The sequence below is a fragment of the Pyrgilauda ruficollis genome, unplaced genomic scaffold (assembly GCF_017590135.1).
Source record: "Pyrgilauda ruficollis isolate IOZ18807 unplaced genomic scaffold, ASM1759013v1 scaffold753, whole genome shotgun sequence".
Taxonomy (NCBI): Eukaryota; Metazoa; Chordata; class Aves; order Passeriformes; family Passeridae; genus Pyrgilauda; species Pyrgilauda ruficollis.
Genome location: NW_024529411.1, coordinates 1 through 13,362, shown reverse-complemented (window position 1 = coordinate 13,362; position 13,362 = coordinate 1). Strand labels below are relative to the sequence as shown.

The 13,362-nt window shown below is 71.4% G+C and overlaps 4 protein-coding genes across 4 annotated transcripts; 1 reads left to right on the top strand and 3 right to left on the bottom strand.

Moving 5' to 3' along the window:
- Positions 1-1,290: 1,290 nt before the first annotated feature.
- Positions 1,291-2,249, bottom strand: WDR83OS (WD repeat domain 83 opposite strand). The gene is made up of 4 exons (XM_041486363.1): positions 2,156-2,249; positions 1,946-2,051; positions 1,482-1,579; positions 1,291-1,403 (listed from the first exon to the last, which is right to left on the bottom strand). The coding sequence occupies exons 1-4, from the start codon at positions 2,188-2,190 to the stop codon at positions 1,337-1,339; spliced, it is 306 nt and encodes a 101-aa protein (XP_041342297.1). The 5' UTR covers positions 2,191-2,249; the 3' UTR covers positions 1,291-1,336.
- On the top strand, positions 2,232-7,135 carry WDR83 (WD repeat domain 83). Its single transcript, XM_041486362.1, has 9 exons — positions 2,232-2,394; positions 5,538-5,658; positions 5,729-5,834; positions 5,944-5,992; positions 6,180-6,306; positions 6,386-6,453; positions 6,534-6,642; positions 6,719-6,833; positions 6,905-7,135. The coding sequence occupies exons 1-9, from the start codon at positions 2,292-2,294 to the stop codon at positions 7,055-7,057; spliced, it is 951 nt and encodes a 316-aa protein (XP_041342296.1). The 5' UTR covers positions 2,232-2,291; the 3' UTR covers positions 7,058-7,135.
- DHPS (deoxyhypusine synthase) lies at positions 7,130-10,678 on the bottom strand. Its single transcript, XM_041486361.1, has 11 exons — positions 10,595-10,678; positions 10,439-10,504; positions 9,643-10,348; positions 9,393-9,554; positions 8,808-8,929; positions 8,610-8,706; positions 8,300-8,386; positions 8,091-8,196; positions 7,911-8,014; positions 7,696-7,821; positions 7,130-7,610 (listed from the first exon to the last, which is right to left on the bottom strand). Exons 2-11 carry the CDS (start codon positions 10,450-10,452, stop codon positions 7,509-7,511), a joined length of 1,626 nt encoding a protein of 541 aa, XP_041342295.1. The 5' UTR covers positions 10,453-10,504; positions 10,595-10,678; the 3' UTR covers positions 7,130-7,508.
- FBXW9 (F-box and WD repeat domain containing 9) lies at positions 10,529-13,178 on the bottom strand (the record flags this gene model as incomplete). Its single annotated transcript, XM_041486365.1, has 9 exons — positions 10,529-10,684; positions 10,777-10,893; positions 10,983-11,131; positions 11,212-11,303; positions 11,386-11,498; positions 11,588-11,719; positions 11,809-11,948; positions 12,622-12,879; positions 12,942-13,178. Coding segments are annotated over 9 exons (1,394 nt in total), but the record flags the coding sequence as incomplete, so codon positions are not given.
- Positions 13,179-13,362: the final 184 nt, after the last annotated feature.

The following is a 13,362-nucleotide window of genomic DNA, read 5'->3' as shown; positions in this document are numbered from 1 at the left end:
CATCCCGGGGACCCCCCTGGGGACACCCTGGAGACACCCTGGGGACCCCCAGACCCCCCTGGGGACCCCCCCGGCCCCCCCCCCCAGCGCTCCCAGTTCCCGTTCCCTCACACCGCCCCGCTGCCCCCCTCAGCCCTTCCCGGTGTCCCCAGCCTATCGCAGCTCCCGTTATCCCGCCCCCACCGCCCGCCCCAATGTCCCCGGGCAATCCCAGTGCTCCCAGTCCGTCTGTCCGAGGCTCCCGGTCCCCCCTGGTCCCCGCAGCCCGCGGCCGCCCCGCTCAGGAGCAGCAGCAGCGGCAGCGCCGCCGCTCCGGGCACCGCCATGACAGCGGCGCTCACGTGACCGCGCCCTCACATGACAGGCGGGGGTCGCCCCGCCCCCTTGTATGCCGCAGCCAATGGGTGGCCGGGAAAAGGAGCTAATGCCACGCCCCGCGTTCTGATTCGCTGTTGCTGCTCGAAGGGGTGGAGCGCAAGGAGGGCAGAACGGGACCGACAACAAGCGGGAGCCAATGAGGAGGAGGAGAGCGCGTGATTGACAGCTCTCTGGGAGGGGCGTTTGCAACGGCGGGAAACGACCAGTGGCCAATGAAGAGTGGCGGCTCCCGAGGCCCCGCCCACGACGAGTCCCCCTCAGAGCCCCCTCAGACCCTCAGAGCTCCTGAATCCCCTCAAAGTCCCTTCAGACCATGCTCAGAGCTCCTCAGAGCCCCCTCAGACCTCCTGAATCCCCTCAAAGCCCCTTCAGACCCTGCTCAGAGCTCCTCAGAGCCCCCTCAGACCTCTCGAATCCCCTCAAAGTCCCCTCAGAGCCCACTCAGAACCCCCTCAGACCCTCAGAGTCCTCTCAGACCTTCAGAACCCCCTCAAAGCCCCTTCAGACCTCCCGACTCCCCTCAGATCCCCCTCAGACCCTCCGAGTTCCTTCAGAGCCTGCTCAGAGTCCCCCTCAGACCCTCTGAGCCCCCTCAGAGACTCTCAGATACTGCAAGTCCCCTCAGAGCCCCGTCAGACCCTCAGAGCCTGCTCAGTCCCCTCAGACCCTCAGAATCCCCTCAAAGCCTGCTCAGAGCCCCCTTAGAGTCCCTCAGACCACCCGAGTCCCCCCCTCAGAGCCGCCTAAGACCACCCGAGCCCCCTCCGAACCCCTTCAGCACCCACAACTCCCCCCAGCGTCCCCTCAGACCCTCCGGCTCCCCCTGGAGCCCCCCAGGACTCCCCCTCCCCGTTCCCCCCTCTCGCGGGGGGCTCCCCCGTGCCCTGTTCAGGTACAAACAAACCGCAGCAGTGCCAGGACCCCCTTTTATTGCCCCCACGAGGACCCCCCACCCCCGTCACCACGGCGGGGACATGGGCTGGGGGTTCTGCAGGTAGGACATGACCACGGCCGAGATGGAGAGCCTGCGAGGGGCACACACAGGGGTCAGAGACCCCCAAACACAGCCCGGGACCCCCACCCCGGGACCCCCCGGCACTCACATGAAGCTGCTCATCATCTGCTTGGTGTCCTCGGAGCTGCGCGAGTTGGCGAAGCTGATGAAGGAGCAGTAAACGGCGATCCAGGCGCACCACTTGAGCTGGGGACCCCCGGGACAGCGCCGTGAGACCCCCGGGGGACCCCCGGGACAGCGCCGTGAGACCCCCGAGGGACTGGCAGGGATGAGGCCTGAGACCCCCGGAGAGCCCAGAGACCCCCGAGGATGGCCCCGAGCCCCTCAGGGGCTCTCTCTGATCCTCCCTCCCCCGAATTCCCCTCAGAACAGCGCCCGGGGCCCATCCCGGTACCGATCCCGGTACCGATCCCGGTGCCCATCCCGGTACCGATCCCGGTACCGATCCCGGTGCCGATCCCGGTGCCCATCCCCGTGCCCATCCCGGTGCCCATCCCGGTACCGATCCCGGTGCCCATCCCGGGGCCCATCCCGGTGCCCCCCGTGCCCCACCTTGAGCATGAGCCCGCACATGCTGAACACCATCCCCAGCAGGTTCATGTAGTCGGGGGTCGGGTCTTCCAGCGCCGGGTTGGTCTCGGTGGCCGGGGGCTTGTACCTGGCGGAAAACGGGGCTCCGTCAGGCGGGCCGCGGCACCGGGAGCCCCGCGGATCTCCGCCCGGTTCTGCCGCTCCCTCCTGTCCCGCTGCCCGCCGTCCCACCTGGCCACCTTGCCGGGTCTCCGCGGGTCCGCCATGGCCCCGCCGCCACCGCCGCCTCTTCCGCCGCCGCCGCCGGAAGGAGCCCGGCCCCGCTGCCCGCCCCGGTTCCGCCCCCGGTGCCGGCTCCGGTCCCGCCATGGCGTTCCCGAGGCCGCGGCCCGCCCGGCCCGAGCTGCCCCGGCAGCGGGTGCAGAGCCTGCAGTGCGGGCAGGGAGCGGTGCGGGCCGCCCGCTTCAACGGTGAGACCGGGGAGACCGGGGGGAAGAGAGCAGGAGCCGGGGATGGAGGTTGGGAACCGGGCGGGGAGTGCCGGTGCGGGGGTCCCGGGGATCCCCCGTGTCCGGGGCAGGGGGTCCGGAGGATCCCCCCGTGTTCGGTGTGAGGGTACTGGGGATCCCCCGGTGTCACGGGCAGGGGGTCTCGGGGATTCCCCAGTATCCCGGGCAGGGGGTCCCGGTGATCACCCTGTATCAGGGGCAGGAGGTGCAGGGGGTTCCCCGGTGTCACGGGCAGGGGGTCTCGGGGATTCCCCAGTATCCCGGGCAGGGGGTCCCGGTGATCACCCTGTATCAGGGGCAGGGGGTCCGGGGATCACCCCGTGTCACGGGCAGGGGGTCCCGGGGATCCCCCAGATCCGGGGCAGGGCGTCCCGGGGATCTCTCCGTGTCACGGGCAGGGGGTCCCGGGGATCCCCCGTGTCCGGGGCAGGGGGTTCGGGGATCCGCCCGTGTTCGGTGTGAGGGTCTCGAGGATCCCCCCAGATCCGGGTAGGGGGTCTCGGGGATTCCCCAGTATCCCGGGCAGGGGGTCCCGGGGATCCCCCGTGTCCGGGGCAGGGGGTTCGGGGATCCGCCCGTGTTCGGTGTGAGGGTCTCGAGGATCCCCCCAGATCCGGGTAGGGGGTCTCGGGGATTCCCCAGTATCCCGGGCAGGGGGTCCCGGGGATCCCCCGTGTCCGGGGCAGGGGGTTCGGGGATCCGCCCGTGTTCGGTGTGAGGGTCTCGAGGATCCCCCCAGATCCGGGTAGGGGGTCTCGGGGATTCCCCAGTATCCCGGGCAGGGGGTCCCGGGGATCCCCCGTGTCCGGGGCAGGGGGTTCGGGGATCCGCCCGTGTTCGGTGTGAGGGTCTCGAGGATCCCCCCAGATCCGGGTAGGGGGTCTCGGGGATTCCCCAGTATCCCGGGCAGGGGGTCCCGGGGATCCCCCGTGTCCGGGGCAGGGGGTTCGGGGATCCGCCCGTGTTCGGTGTGAGGGTCTCGAGGATCCCCCCAGATCCGGGTAGGGGGTCTCGGGGATTCCCCAGTATCCCGGGCAGGGGGTCCCGGGGATCCCCCGTGTCCGGGGCAGGGGGTTCGGGGATCCGCCCGTGTTCGGTGTGAGGGTCTCGAGGATCCCCCCAGATCCGGGTAGGGGGTCTCGGGGATTCCCCAGTATCCCGGGCAGGGGGTCCCGGGGATCCCCCGTGTCCGGGGCAGGGGGTTCGGGGATCCGCCCGTGTTCGGTGTGAGGGTCTCGAGGATCCCCCCAGATCCGGGTAGGGGGTCTCGGGGATTCCCCAGTATCCCGGGCAGGGGGTCCCGGGGATCCCCCGTGTCCGGGGCAGGGGGTTCGGGGATCCGCCCGTGTTCGGTGTGAGGGTCTCGAGGATCCCCCCAGATCCGGGTAGGGGGTCTCGGGGATTCCCCAGTATCCCGGGCAGGGGGTCCCGGGGATCCCCCGTGTCCGGGGCAGGGGGTTCGGGGATCCGCCCGTGTTCGGTGTGAGGGTCTCGAGGATCCCCCCAGATCCGGGTAGGGGGTCTCGGGGATTCCCCAGTATCCCGGGCAGGGGGTCCCGGGGATCCCCCGTGTCCGGGGCAGGGGGTTCGGGGATCCGCCCGTGTTCGGTGTGAGGGTCTCGAGGATCCCCCCAGATCCGGGTAGGGGGTCTCGGGGATTCCCCAGTATCCCGGGCAGGGGGTCCCGGGGATCCCCCGTGTCCGGGGCAGGGGGTTCGGGGATCCGCCCGTGTTCGGTGTGAGGGTCTCGAGGATCCCCCCAGATCCGGGTAGGGGGTCTCGGGGATTCCCCAGTATCCCGGGCAGGGGGTCCCGGGGATCCCCCGTGTCCGGGGCAGGGGGTTCGGGGATCCGCCCGTGTTCGGTGTGAGGGTCTCGAGGATCCCCCCAGATCCGGGTAGGGGGTCTCGGGGATTCCCCAGTATCCCGGGCAGGGGGTCCCGGGGATCCCCCGTGTCCGGGGCAGGGGGTTCGGGGATCCGCCCGTGTTCGGTGTGAGGGTCTCGAGGATCCCCCCAGATCCGGGTAGGGGGTCTCGGGGATTCCCCAGTATCCCGGGCAGGGGGTCCCGGGGATCCCCCGTGTCCGGGGCAGGGGGTTCGGGGATCCGCCCGTGTTCGGTGTGAGGGTCTCGAGGATCCCCCCAGATCCGGGTAGGGGGTCTCGGGGATTCCCCAGTATCCCGGGCAGGGGGTCCCGGGGATCCCCCGTGTCCGGGGCAGGGGGTTCGGGGATCCGCCCGTGTTCGGTGTGAGGGTCTCGAGGATCCCCCCAGATCCGGGTAGGGGGTCTCGGGGATCACCCCCTGTCCGGGGAAGGGCGTCCCGGGGATCTCTCCGTGTCACGGGCAGGGGGTCTCGGGGATCCCCCGGTGTCAGGGGCAGGGGGTCCCAGGGATCCCCCGGTATCCCGGGCAGGAGGTCCCGGGGATCCCCCGGTGTTACGGGCAGGGGATGCCGGGGATTCCCCGGTATCCCGGGCAGGGGGTCCCGGTGGTCACCCTGTATCAGGGGCAGGGGGTGCAGGGGGTTCCCCGGTGTTACGGGCAGGAGGTCCCGGGGATCCCCCGGTGTTACAGGCAGGGGGTCCCGGTGATCACCCTGTATCAAGGGCAGGAGGTGCCAGGGATCACCCTGTATCAGGGGCAAGGGGTCTCGGGGATCCCCCGGTGTCACGGGCAGGGGTCCCGGGGATCCCCCGGTGTCACGGGCAGGGGTCCCGGGGATCCCCCGGTGTCACCCCCGCAGCGGACGGGAATTACTGCCTGACGGGCAGGGGGTCCCGGGGATCCCCCAGATCCGGGGCAGGGCGTCCCGGGGATCTCTCCGTGTCACGGGCAGGGGGTCTTGGGGATCCCCCGGTGTTACGGGCAGGGGATGCCGGGGATTCCCCGGTATCCCGGGCAGGGGGTCCCGGTGGTCACCCTGTATCAGGGGCAGGGGGTGCAGGGGGTTCCCCGGTGTTACGGGCAGGAGGTCCCGGGGATCCCCCGGTGTTACAGGCAGGGGGTCTCGGGGATCCCCCGGTGTTACGGGCAGGGGTCCCGGGGATCCCCCGGTGTCACGGGCAGGGGTCCCGGTGGTCACGGCCGTTCGCCCCCGCAGCGGACGGGAATTACTGCCTGACGTGCGGCAGCGACAAGACGCTGAAGCTCTGGAACCCGCACAAGGGCACAGCCCTGCGCACCTACCAGGGCCACGGCTACGAGGTGCTGGACGCCGCGGGGTAAGGAGGGGCTTCGGGGACCCCTCCCCACCGCGGGGAGCCCCCTCCGCCTCACGGGACCCCCCCGCAGATCCTTCGACAACAGCCAGATCTGCTCCGGCGGCGCCGACAAGGCCGTGGCGCTCTGGGACGTGAGCACGGGGCAGGTGGTCCGCAAGTACCGGGGACACGCCGGGGTGAGGAGGGGCCGGCGGGGGGAGTTGAGGGTCTGGGGGTGGGATTTGGGGAGGGGGATTTGGGATTCTGCGTGCAGATCGAGGTCCTGATTGCCTGCTTCTCCCACAGAAGGTAAACTGCGTCCAGTTCAACGAGGAAGCCACCGTCATTGTGTCCGGTGAGGGAGTGCTTTGGGGGGCACCCTGCAAGCCCCGGGACACCCCTGCACCCCCTTTTCCCACCCTGGCCCCCCTTTTTTTTCCCTCTGCACCCCTTTTTCCCACCCCGATCCCCCTTTTTTTCCCCCTGAACCCCCCTTTTCCCCCCGGCTCCCTCCACCCCCCTGAACCCCCCTTTTCCCCCAGGCTCCATCGACTCCACGGTGCGGTGCTGGGACTGCCGCTCCCGCCGCCCCGACCCCATCCAGGTGCTGGACGAGGCCAAGGACGGCATCTCCAGCGTGAAGCTCTCAGCCCACGAGATCCTGACGGGGTGAGGAACGAGCCCCCCCGGCACCGGGGCACCCCCAGGATTGGGGGGACCCCCTAAACCTGCCCTTCCCTCCCCGCAGCTCCGTGGACGGGCGGGTGCGGCGCTACGACCTCCGCACGGGGCAGCTCAGCTCCGACTACATCGGCAGTGAGTGGGGCCTGCGGGAGGGCCCCCAAAGCTTGGGGGGACCCCGCGGGACCCCCCAAACTCCCCGTGTGCCCCCCCAGGCCCCATCACCAGCGTGTGCTTCAGCAAGGACGGGCAGTGCGTGCTGGCCGCCAGCCTGGACTCCACGCTGCGGCTGCTGGACAAGGACACCGGCGAGCTGCTGGGCGAGTACGGGCCCCCCCCGAGTCCCTGCGCCCCCCGGGGGTCTTGGGGGACCCCCGGCTCAGCCCCGTCCCCTCCCCAGGTACACGGGGCACCGCAGCACCACGTACAGGCTGGACTGCGTCCTGAACGAGCTGGACACGCACGTGGGCTGCGCCTCCGAGGACGGCCACGTCTACTTCTGGGACCTGGTGGAGGTGAGGGAGGGTCCCGAGGGGGGGTTTGGGGACACTCCCGACCCCCCCTGACCCCCCCCGTGTCCCCCCAGGGTTCGCTGGCGCTCAGCCTGCCCGTGGGCCAGGGCGTGGTGCAGTCCCTGGCCTTCCACCCCAGCCTGCCCTGCCTGCTGGTGGCCACCCAGGGCCAGGTGACGCTGTGGCGCGAGGACACCTTCCAGCCCGAGGGGGACCCCGACACCTGAGGGGGCCCGGGGGGACCCCAACACCTGAGGGGGCCCGGGGGGACCCCGGTGACACGAGGAATAAACCCCCAGTGGAGACCCTGCCGTGCTTTATTGGGAGCTCGAATTAATAAACACCAGCACTGAGGGGAGGGGGACAGGGGGGACACACGGACAGGGGGCTGCAGGCGTGGGGGGCCCCTGTCCCCCCCAGGGGGACTCGCCCCACTGTCCCCCACCTTTGAGGTACAGCACACCCAAAGCTGAGCCTGGAGGGGGGGGGTCCTTCGGGGATCACCAGGTTTTGGGGGTCCCTCAAGGGAGGATCCCCAGGCTTCAGGGGTCCCCATGCCTCGGGGGTCCCTCAGGCCTCGGGGGTCCCCCATGCCTCGGGGGTCCGTCAGCCCTCAGGGGTCCCCCATGCCTCGGAGGTCCCGCATGCCTCGGGGGTCCCTCAGGCCTCGGGGGTCCCTCATGCCTCGGGGGTCCCCGCGGGCACCGCGAAGGCGTCGGCTCTCCGGGCGAACGTCTCGGCCACGAGCAGCGGGAACACGAGCGAGGCGTCGGCGTAGACCTGGCCCAGAGCAGCGGGGTCAGCGGGAAAAACCCCCACTCCGGGGGTCCCCAAATCCCCCCCGAGCCCCCCCAGGGCCCCCCACCTTGACGGGGGTGGCGTCCACGCGGATCTTGCCCCAGGACACGGCCTCGTCCGGCCGCGCGCCCGAGTCGGAGCCGTCGAACTCCTGCGCCGTGTTGACGTAGACGGAGAAATCGGCGCCGTTCCTCTGCGGGGGCACGCACCGGGGTGAGCCCCCAGCCCCTCCCCGCCTCGGGGGGGTCCCCAAGCCCCCTCCCCAGCGCGGGGGTCCCTCACCATGAGGTTGGCGTTGGCGATGTGGTGCTTGACCAGGCCCCCGCCCAGGATGATCATGCCGGTCTTGTGGGCGAAGATGGCCTGGGTGTTGATGAGGCGCAGATCTGCGGGCACGGGGAGGGGGTCACCTCAGGGCACCCCAAATCCCGGGGGGCGCCGCGGGGGGCACCCCAGGCTCACCCTCCACGATGTCCAGCACGAGCCCCGGGCGTTTGTAGGAGTGGAAGAAGATCATGTCCCCCAGGGAGCCGTCGGTGAGCGCGGGGCTCAGCACCGGGATGTTGTTCTGCGGGGCGGGGGGACGCGGTGACAGCCGGTGGCACCCGCGGTGACAGCCGGTGGCACCCGCGGTGACACCCCCCGGTGCCCCCTCCCGGTGCCCCCGGTACCTTCTGGGCCCAGTAACAGATGGACTCGGGGTTGTTGATCTCCTTGCCCAGCCGGGCGATCATCCGGGACGGCGTCCACCGCACGCCCTGGGGGGACCCGTCAGGAACGGGGGGGCCAGGTGTGCAGGGACCCCCAAACCCCACCCCAGGTGTCTAGAGACCACCAAACCCCACCCCAGGTGTCTAGGGACCCCCAAACCCCACCCCAGGTGTCTAGGGACCCTCAAACCCCACCCCAGATCACCCCAGGTGTGCAGGGACCCTCTCCCAGCCCTGTGGGGTCCCGGGTTGGGGTCTCCCACCCCCTCACCTGCGTGTCCTGCTCGTCCACCATCCTCTCCAGGATGGGCATCAGCCAGTCCTCGAACTTGCAGTAGTTATCGTTGGGCACCAGCAGGTTCCCGATCCTGAGGGACCCCAGAGTGACCCCGAGGTGACCCCGAGGTGACCCCGAGGTCCCCCCGAGGTGTCCCCGAGGTGTCCCCAGCCTCCCAGGCCCCCCCCGGACCTGTTGATGCCGTTCTCCCGCAGGTCCCGGCCCCGCAGCTGGAAGTCCCCGATGTAGGTGGGCGCCAGGCACTTGATCAGGTCCTCCTCGACCCCCCCGGCCGTGGTCACCAGCACGTCCACCTGCCGGGGGGGTCAGCACCTCAGGGACACCGGGAGTGACCCCCTGACCCCCCCTGAACCCCTGTCCGGGGCAGGGTCACCTCAGGGACACCGGGAGTGACCCCCTGACCCCCCCTGTCCAGGTGGGGTCACCTCAGGGACACCGGGAGTGACCCCCTGACCCCCCCTGTCCAGGGCGGGGTCACCTCAGGGACACCAGGAGTGACCCTGTGACCCCCTGTCCAGGGGGGGTCAGCACCTCAGGGACACCGGGAGTGACCCCCTGACCCCCCTGACCCCCTGTCCAGGTGGGGTCACCTCAGGGACACCGGGAGTGACCCCTGAACCTCACAGGGACCTGGGGACACCCCAAGGACCTCCTGGCCATGGGGCCAGCAGGACAGAGTGACTGCCATTGTCACTGTCCCCACCCAGCCCCGTGCCATTCTCAGGTGTCCCCACGCTGTGCCCTGTCCCCTGTCACCATGCCGTGCTGCACGAGGTAGCGGATGCTCTCCCTGACGCCGGAGCTGACGAGGTTGGAGGTGAAGCCCAGGAAGATGGTGCAGCCCGAGGGCGGCCGCGGCCCGGCCATGGCCGCTCGCTCCCGCTGCTCCGCGCTCAGCGGCTCCAGCTTGGCCGCGATCTGCGGGAGGGGACACCGGGGAGGGCTCACACCGGGCCCGGACCCCCCCTCACCCTGCCGGTGTCACCCCCCGCCACCGGGGCCTCACCATCCGCTCGATCTCCGCCACGGCCTGCGCGAAGCTCGTGGCCTGGAAGCCGGTGGTGCGGAAGGAGCGGAGCAGCGCCGCGTGGTCCGCGCCGCCCGAGAAGTCGTAACCGCGCACCGGGAGGGCCTCGGCCGGGAGGGCCGCGCTGGGCCGGAGCACGGCCCGGAGCGCCTCTCCCGGCGCCTCTCCCGGGGCCGCCATGGCTCGGCCGTGCCGCTCAGGGCGCCGCCATCTTGGGCCACGCCCCCCGCGCCGTACGGCTGCGCGTTCTCCCCGCCGTAAGGCTGCGCGCCGCCATCTTGCTCGGCGCTCCCGTCTGGCTTTTCCGTACAGTCGCGCGCCGCCATCTTGGCGTGACGGTGGCCGTGGAGGGACGAGAAAGTCGAGGACGCGAAAAGGCGCCGTTGCACGGAGGGAGCCCCGAAAGGGCCGCAGCGCCCCAAACCCCCCAAATTCACCCCAAACCCGCGGGGGGACACAAGCTCCGCTCCAGTCCAATCCTTTAATAGCCATCAACAGGCGGCAGCTTCCAGCCCCACCCACGTCCCGGATCCGGGCCCGGCCCCCCCTGAGTGGGGGGCGCTGGGGGGACCCCGCGGGGCGCGGCCGGAGCCCCCCGAGCCCGCCGGCGTCAGGTCCGGAGCCTCCACACCTCGACCGAGAGTCCCCCCGAGGCCGCGGCCACCACGTCCCCATCCACGCTGATCTGGGGGAAGCAGAGGAGGGCCAGGGGGGGCTGGGGGGGCACCCCGGGGAGGGGGCTGCGCGTGCGCAAGGGCTGGGGACAGCTCCTCACCCCGTTGAGGACATCGTCGTGCGTCCAGGAGCAGATGGTGCGGGGTGGATCTGTGGGCACGTGGATCTGCAGGACAGGCAGAGCTGGGGGTCAGCAGGAACCCCCCGGGGACCCCCCCCCAGGGCCCCCCCAGCCCAGCCCCGCGGGGACCCCCACCCGCAGCGTCCTGTCGGTGGACGTGGTGTAGAGCGAGCCCAGCGAGTGCCAGAGCCCCGTGATCTGCAGCCGGTGCCCCACGTCGAAATACTGCAGGGAAAGGGGGGACAGAAACCCCTGGTGAGCCCCGGGGGGGGCGGTCCTGCCACCCGAGACCCCCCGGGACCCCCCGGGACCCCTACCCGGGCCGGCTGGAAGCCGCCGCCGCCGCCGCTGCCGAACAGGTACACCCGGCCCTGGTTGTCCCCAGCCCAGAGCTGCGAGCCCCGGTAGGACATGGAGAGCAGGTAATTGTCCAGCTGAGGAAGAGGAGGAGGAGGAAGACACAGCCCGAATGTCACCTCAGGGGGCACTCCGGGGGGTGGGGGGCGCGTGTGCCAGCCCCCACCTGCAGGCGCTGCAGCACGGAGCCGGCGCGGCGGTCGAACACCACCAGGGTCCGGTCCTCGCTGCCCGACACGATCAGCCGCTCGTCAGCCGCCAGCGACAGCACCGCGCTGGCGTGGGGCTTGTAGCTGCTCACCTGGGCCTGCCCGGCTGGGGAGGGGGCGCGGGGAGGGGTCAGGGGGATCCCCAAACGCCCCCGACCCTGCCCAGACCCCCCCTCATTCCGGTACCTCGCGGGTCGTACACGGTCACCGTCTTGTCGTAGGTGCCGGTGACGAGGACGTCGGGGCGGTACGAGAGGCACAGCACGGCCGCCTTCTCCCTGGGGAAGGGGAGGGGGCTCAGCGGGACCCCCCAGAGACCCCTCCCCACCCACGCAGAGCCCCCCCACCGGGGGGCCGTACCGGATCTCCCCGAACTGCTGCCCCTCGGCCGCCAGGTCCCAGAGCTTCACGGTGCTGTCCCAGGAGCCGGAGCAGACGCGCGAGTCCCGCGAGGCCAAGCACCAAACCCAGCCCTGGGGGGCACCCGGAGGGGCTGCCACACCCTGCGACCCCCTCCAGGGGGGGGGGTTTTTTATGGGGTGGGGGTCGGCTCGATGCCCACCTTGTGTGTGCCGCCGCGCCCCGAGCCCAGAGCCTTGACCAGAACCTTCCCGGGGGGGCCCCGGCCCAGCTCCCGCAGGTCCCACAGGTTCACGTTGCGGTCGCGGCCCCCCGAGACGCACAGGGAGCCCCCCTGGGAACGAGGAGGGGGCAAAACTCAGCTGGGGAGACCCCCGGGAGACCCCCCCCCACAACACAACCACCCCCTCGGGGGGGTCTCACCTGCAGCAGCAGGACGGAGTCGACGGAGGCGAAGTGCCCCTCGTCCAGGGAGAAGTGCTCCATGGGGGCCCCCCCGGCCCCCCAGCGCTCCAGGTGCTCCTCCAGGTCCTCGCAGGCGGCCGCCCAATCGAAGCCCTCCTCTGGGGGGGCCCAAATTATGGGGGGGGTCGTGGGAGGGTCTCAGGGACCCCCACACAGAGGGGTGAGTGCAAAGCAAGGTGAGGTTTGAGGGGGCGCAAAGATTGGGGTGACTGAGGGGGGCATGGAGGGCGTCAAGGGGACCCCAAAACCACGGGGGGGACCCCCAAAATCGTGGAAAGGAACCCCTAAAAACACGGGGAGAGCCCCAAAAACCAGGGAGGGGATCGAAAACCACGGGGGAGACCCCAAAAACCATGGGGGGGACCCCAAAACCACGGGGGGGACCCCCAAAATCACGGGGAGAGCCCCAAAAACCAGGGAGGGAATCGAAAACCATGGGGGAGACCCCAAAAACCATGGGGGGACCTGAAATCATGGTCGGGGGACCCAAAACCACGGGGGGTCCCCCAAAACCACAGAGTGACCCCCAAAACCACGGGGGGGGGGACCCAAAGCCACGGAAAGGGACCCCCAAAACCATTGGGGGGGGAGGTCTCAGAATCATGGAGGGAGCGCCAAAACCACGGGGGGGACCCTCAAAATACGGGGGGCACCCCTAAAATCGTGGAAAGGGACCCCCAAAATCACGGGGGAACCCAAAGGGCTCCCAGCGGCCGAGCGGCCTGGGGTCAGGGAGGGGTCCCGGGGGGGTCGCGGCGCCCCCAGACCCACCTGGCAGCACGGGCAGGGGGCGGCGGGCGCGGCGCTGCAGCCGCAGCCTCCAGAGCACCGCGTCCCGGGCCAGGTCCCGCAGGGCGCGGCAGACGCGGGGCAGCACCCGCCGCACGTCCCGGGCCCGCAGGAAGCCGCAGATCCGCAGCAGCAGCTCCGGTGGCAGCGCCAGGAGCCCCCCCGGGACCCCCGCGCCCGCCGCCGGCCCCGGGGGCTCCGCGGGAGCAGCGGCGGCGGGCGCGGGGGGCCCATCGCCGGCTGCGGCTCCGCCCCTCCCCTCAGCGGTACCGGGACGCCGCCGGTGCTGCCCCCGCACCCACCCCGTAGCACCGGGATCCGCCCAAAGCGGCGCCGCCCGCCGCGAATCGCCGGTGCCGGGGGTTCCTCATGTGGCTCTCCCCGGTACCGGGAGCCGAGCCGACGCCGCTCCCGCTCCCCCCGCTCGCCCCCTCCCCGCAGCTCCCGGTACCGGGTCCGGCCCCGCCGCGTCCCGGTCGCCACGGCCACGGCGGGAGCCGCTTCCGGCGCGACGCGCGAATCGACCAATGAGATGCGAGCTTTGTCGTGACGTCACCAAGCGGCGCCGGAAGCGGAACAGGCGCGGCCATGGCGGCGGCACCGGGACCCCCCCCCCTCCCGTCGCCCCTCCCGGTTCCCCCCCGGTAACAAACGACACGGACACAGCGCGCACGGTCCACAACGGGCTTTTCTTGTGCCGCCCGGCGCGACACAACAACCGGC

What these genes read in the sequence shown, in the direction of transcription:
- WDR83OS (XM_041486363.1), bottom strand. Translation starts at nt 2,190, where the DNA reads ATGGCGGACCCGCGGAGACCCGGCAAGGTGGCCAG. An exon ending in TGTGCGGGCTCATGCTCAAG is followed by an intron (nt 1,580 to 1,945) that starts GTGGGGCACGGG and finishes GGGGGTCCCCAG; the next exon opens with CTCAAGTGGTGCGCCTGGAT. An exon ending in CAGATGATGAGCAGCTTCAT is followed by an intron (nt 1,404 to 1,481) that starts GTGAGTGCCGGG and finishes TGCCCCTCGCAG; the next exon opens with GCTCTCCATCTCGGCCGTGG.
- WDR83 (XM_041486362.1), top strand. Translation starts at nt 2,292, where the DNA reads ATGGCGTTCCCGAGGCCGCGGCCCGCCCGGCCCGAGCTGCCCCGGCAG. An exon ending in AGTACCGGGGACACGCCGGG is followed by an intron (nt 5,835 to 5,943) that starts GTGAGGAGGGGC and finishes CTTCTCCCACAG; the next exon opens with AAGGTAAACTGCGTCCAGTT. An exon ending in ACCGGCGAGCTGCTGGGCGA is followed by an intron (nt 6,643 to 6,718) that starts GTACGGGCCCCC and finishes TCCCCTCCCCAG; the next exon opens with GTACACGGGGCACCGCAGCA.
- DHPS (XM_041486361.1), bottom strand. An exon ending in TCGCCAACGCCAACCTCATG is followed by an intron (nt 7,822 to 7,910) that starts GTGAGGGACCCC and finishes GTGCCCCCGCAG; the next exon opens with AGGAACGGCGCCGATTTCTC. An exon ending in TGGACGCCACCCCCGTCAAG is followed by an intron (nt 7,611 to 7,695) that starts GTGGGGGGCCCT and finishes GCTCTGGGCCAG; the next exon opens with GTCTACGCCGACGCCTCGCT.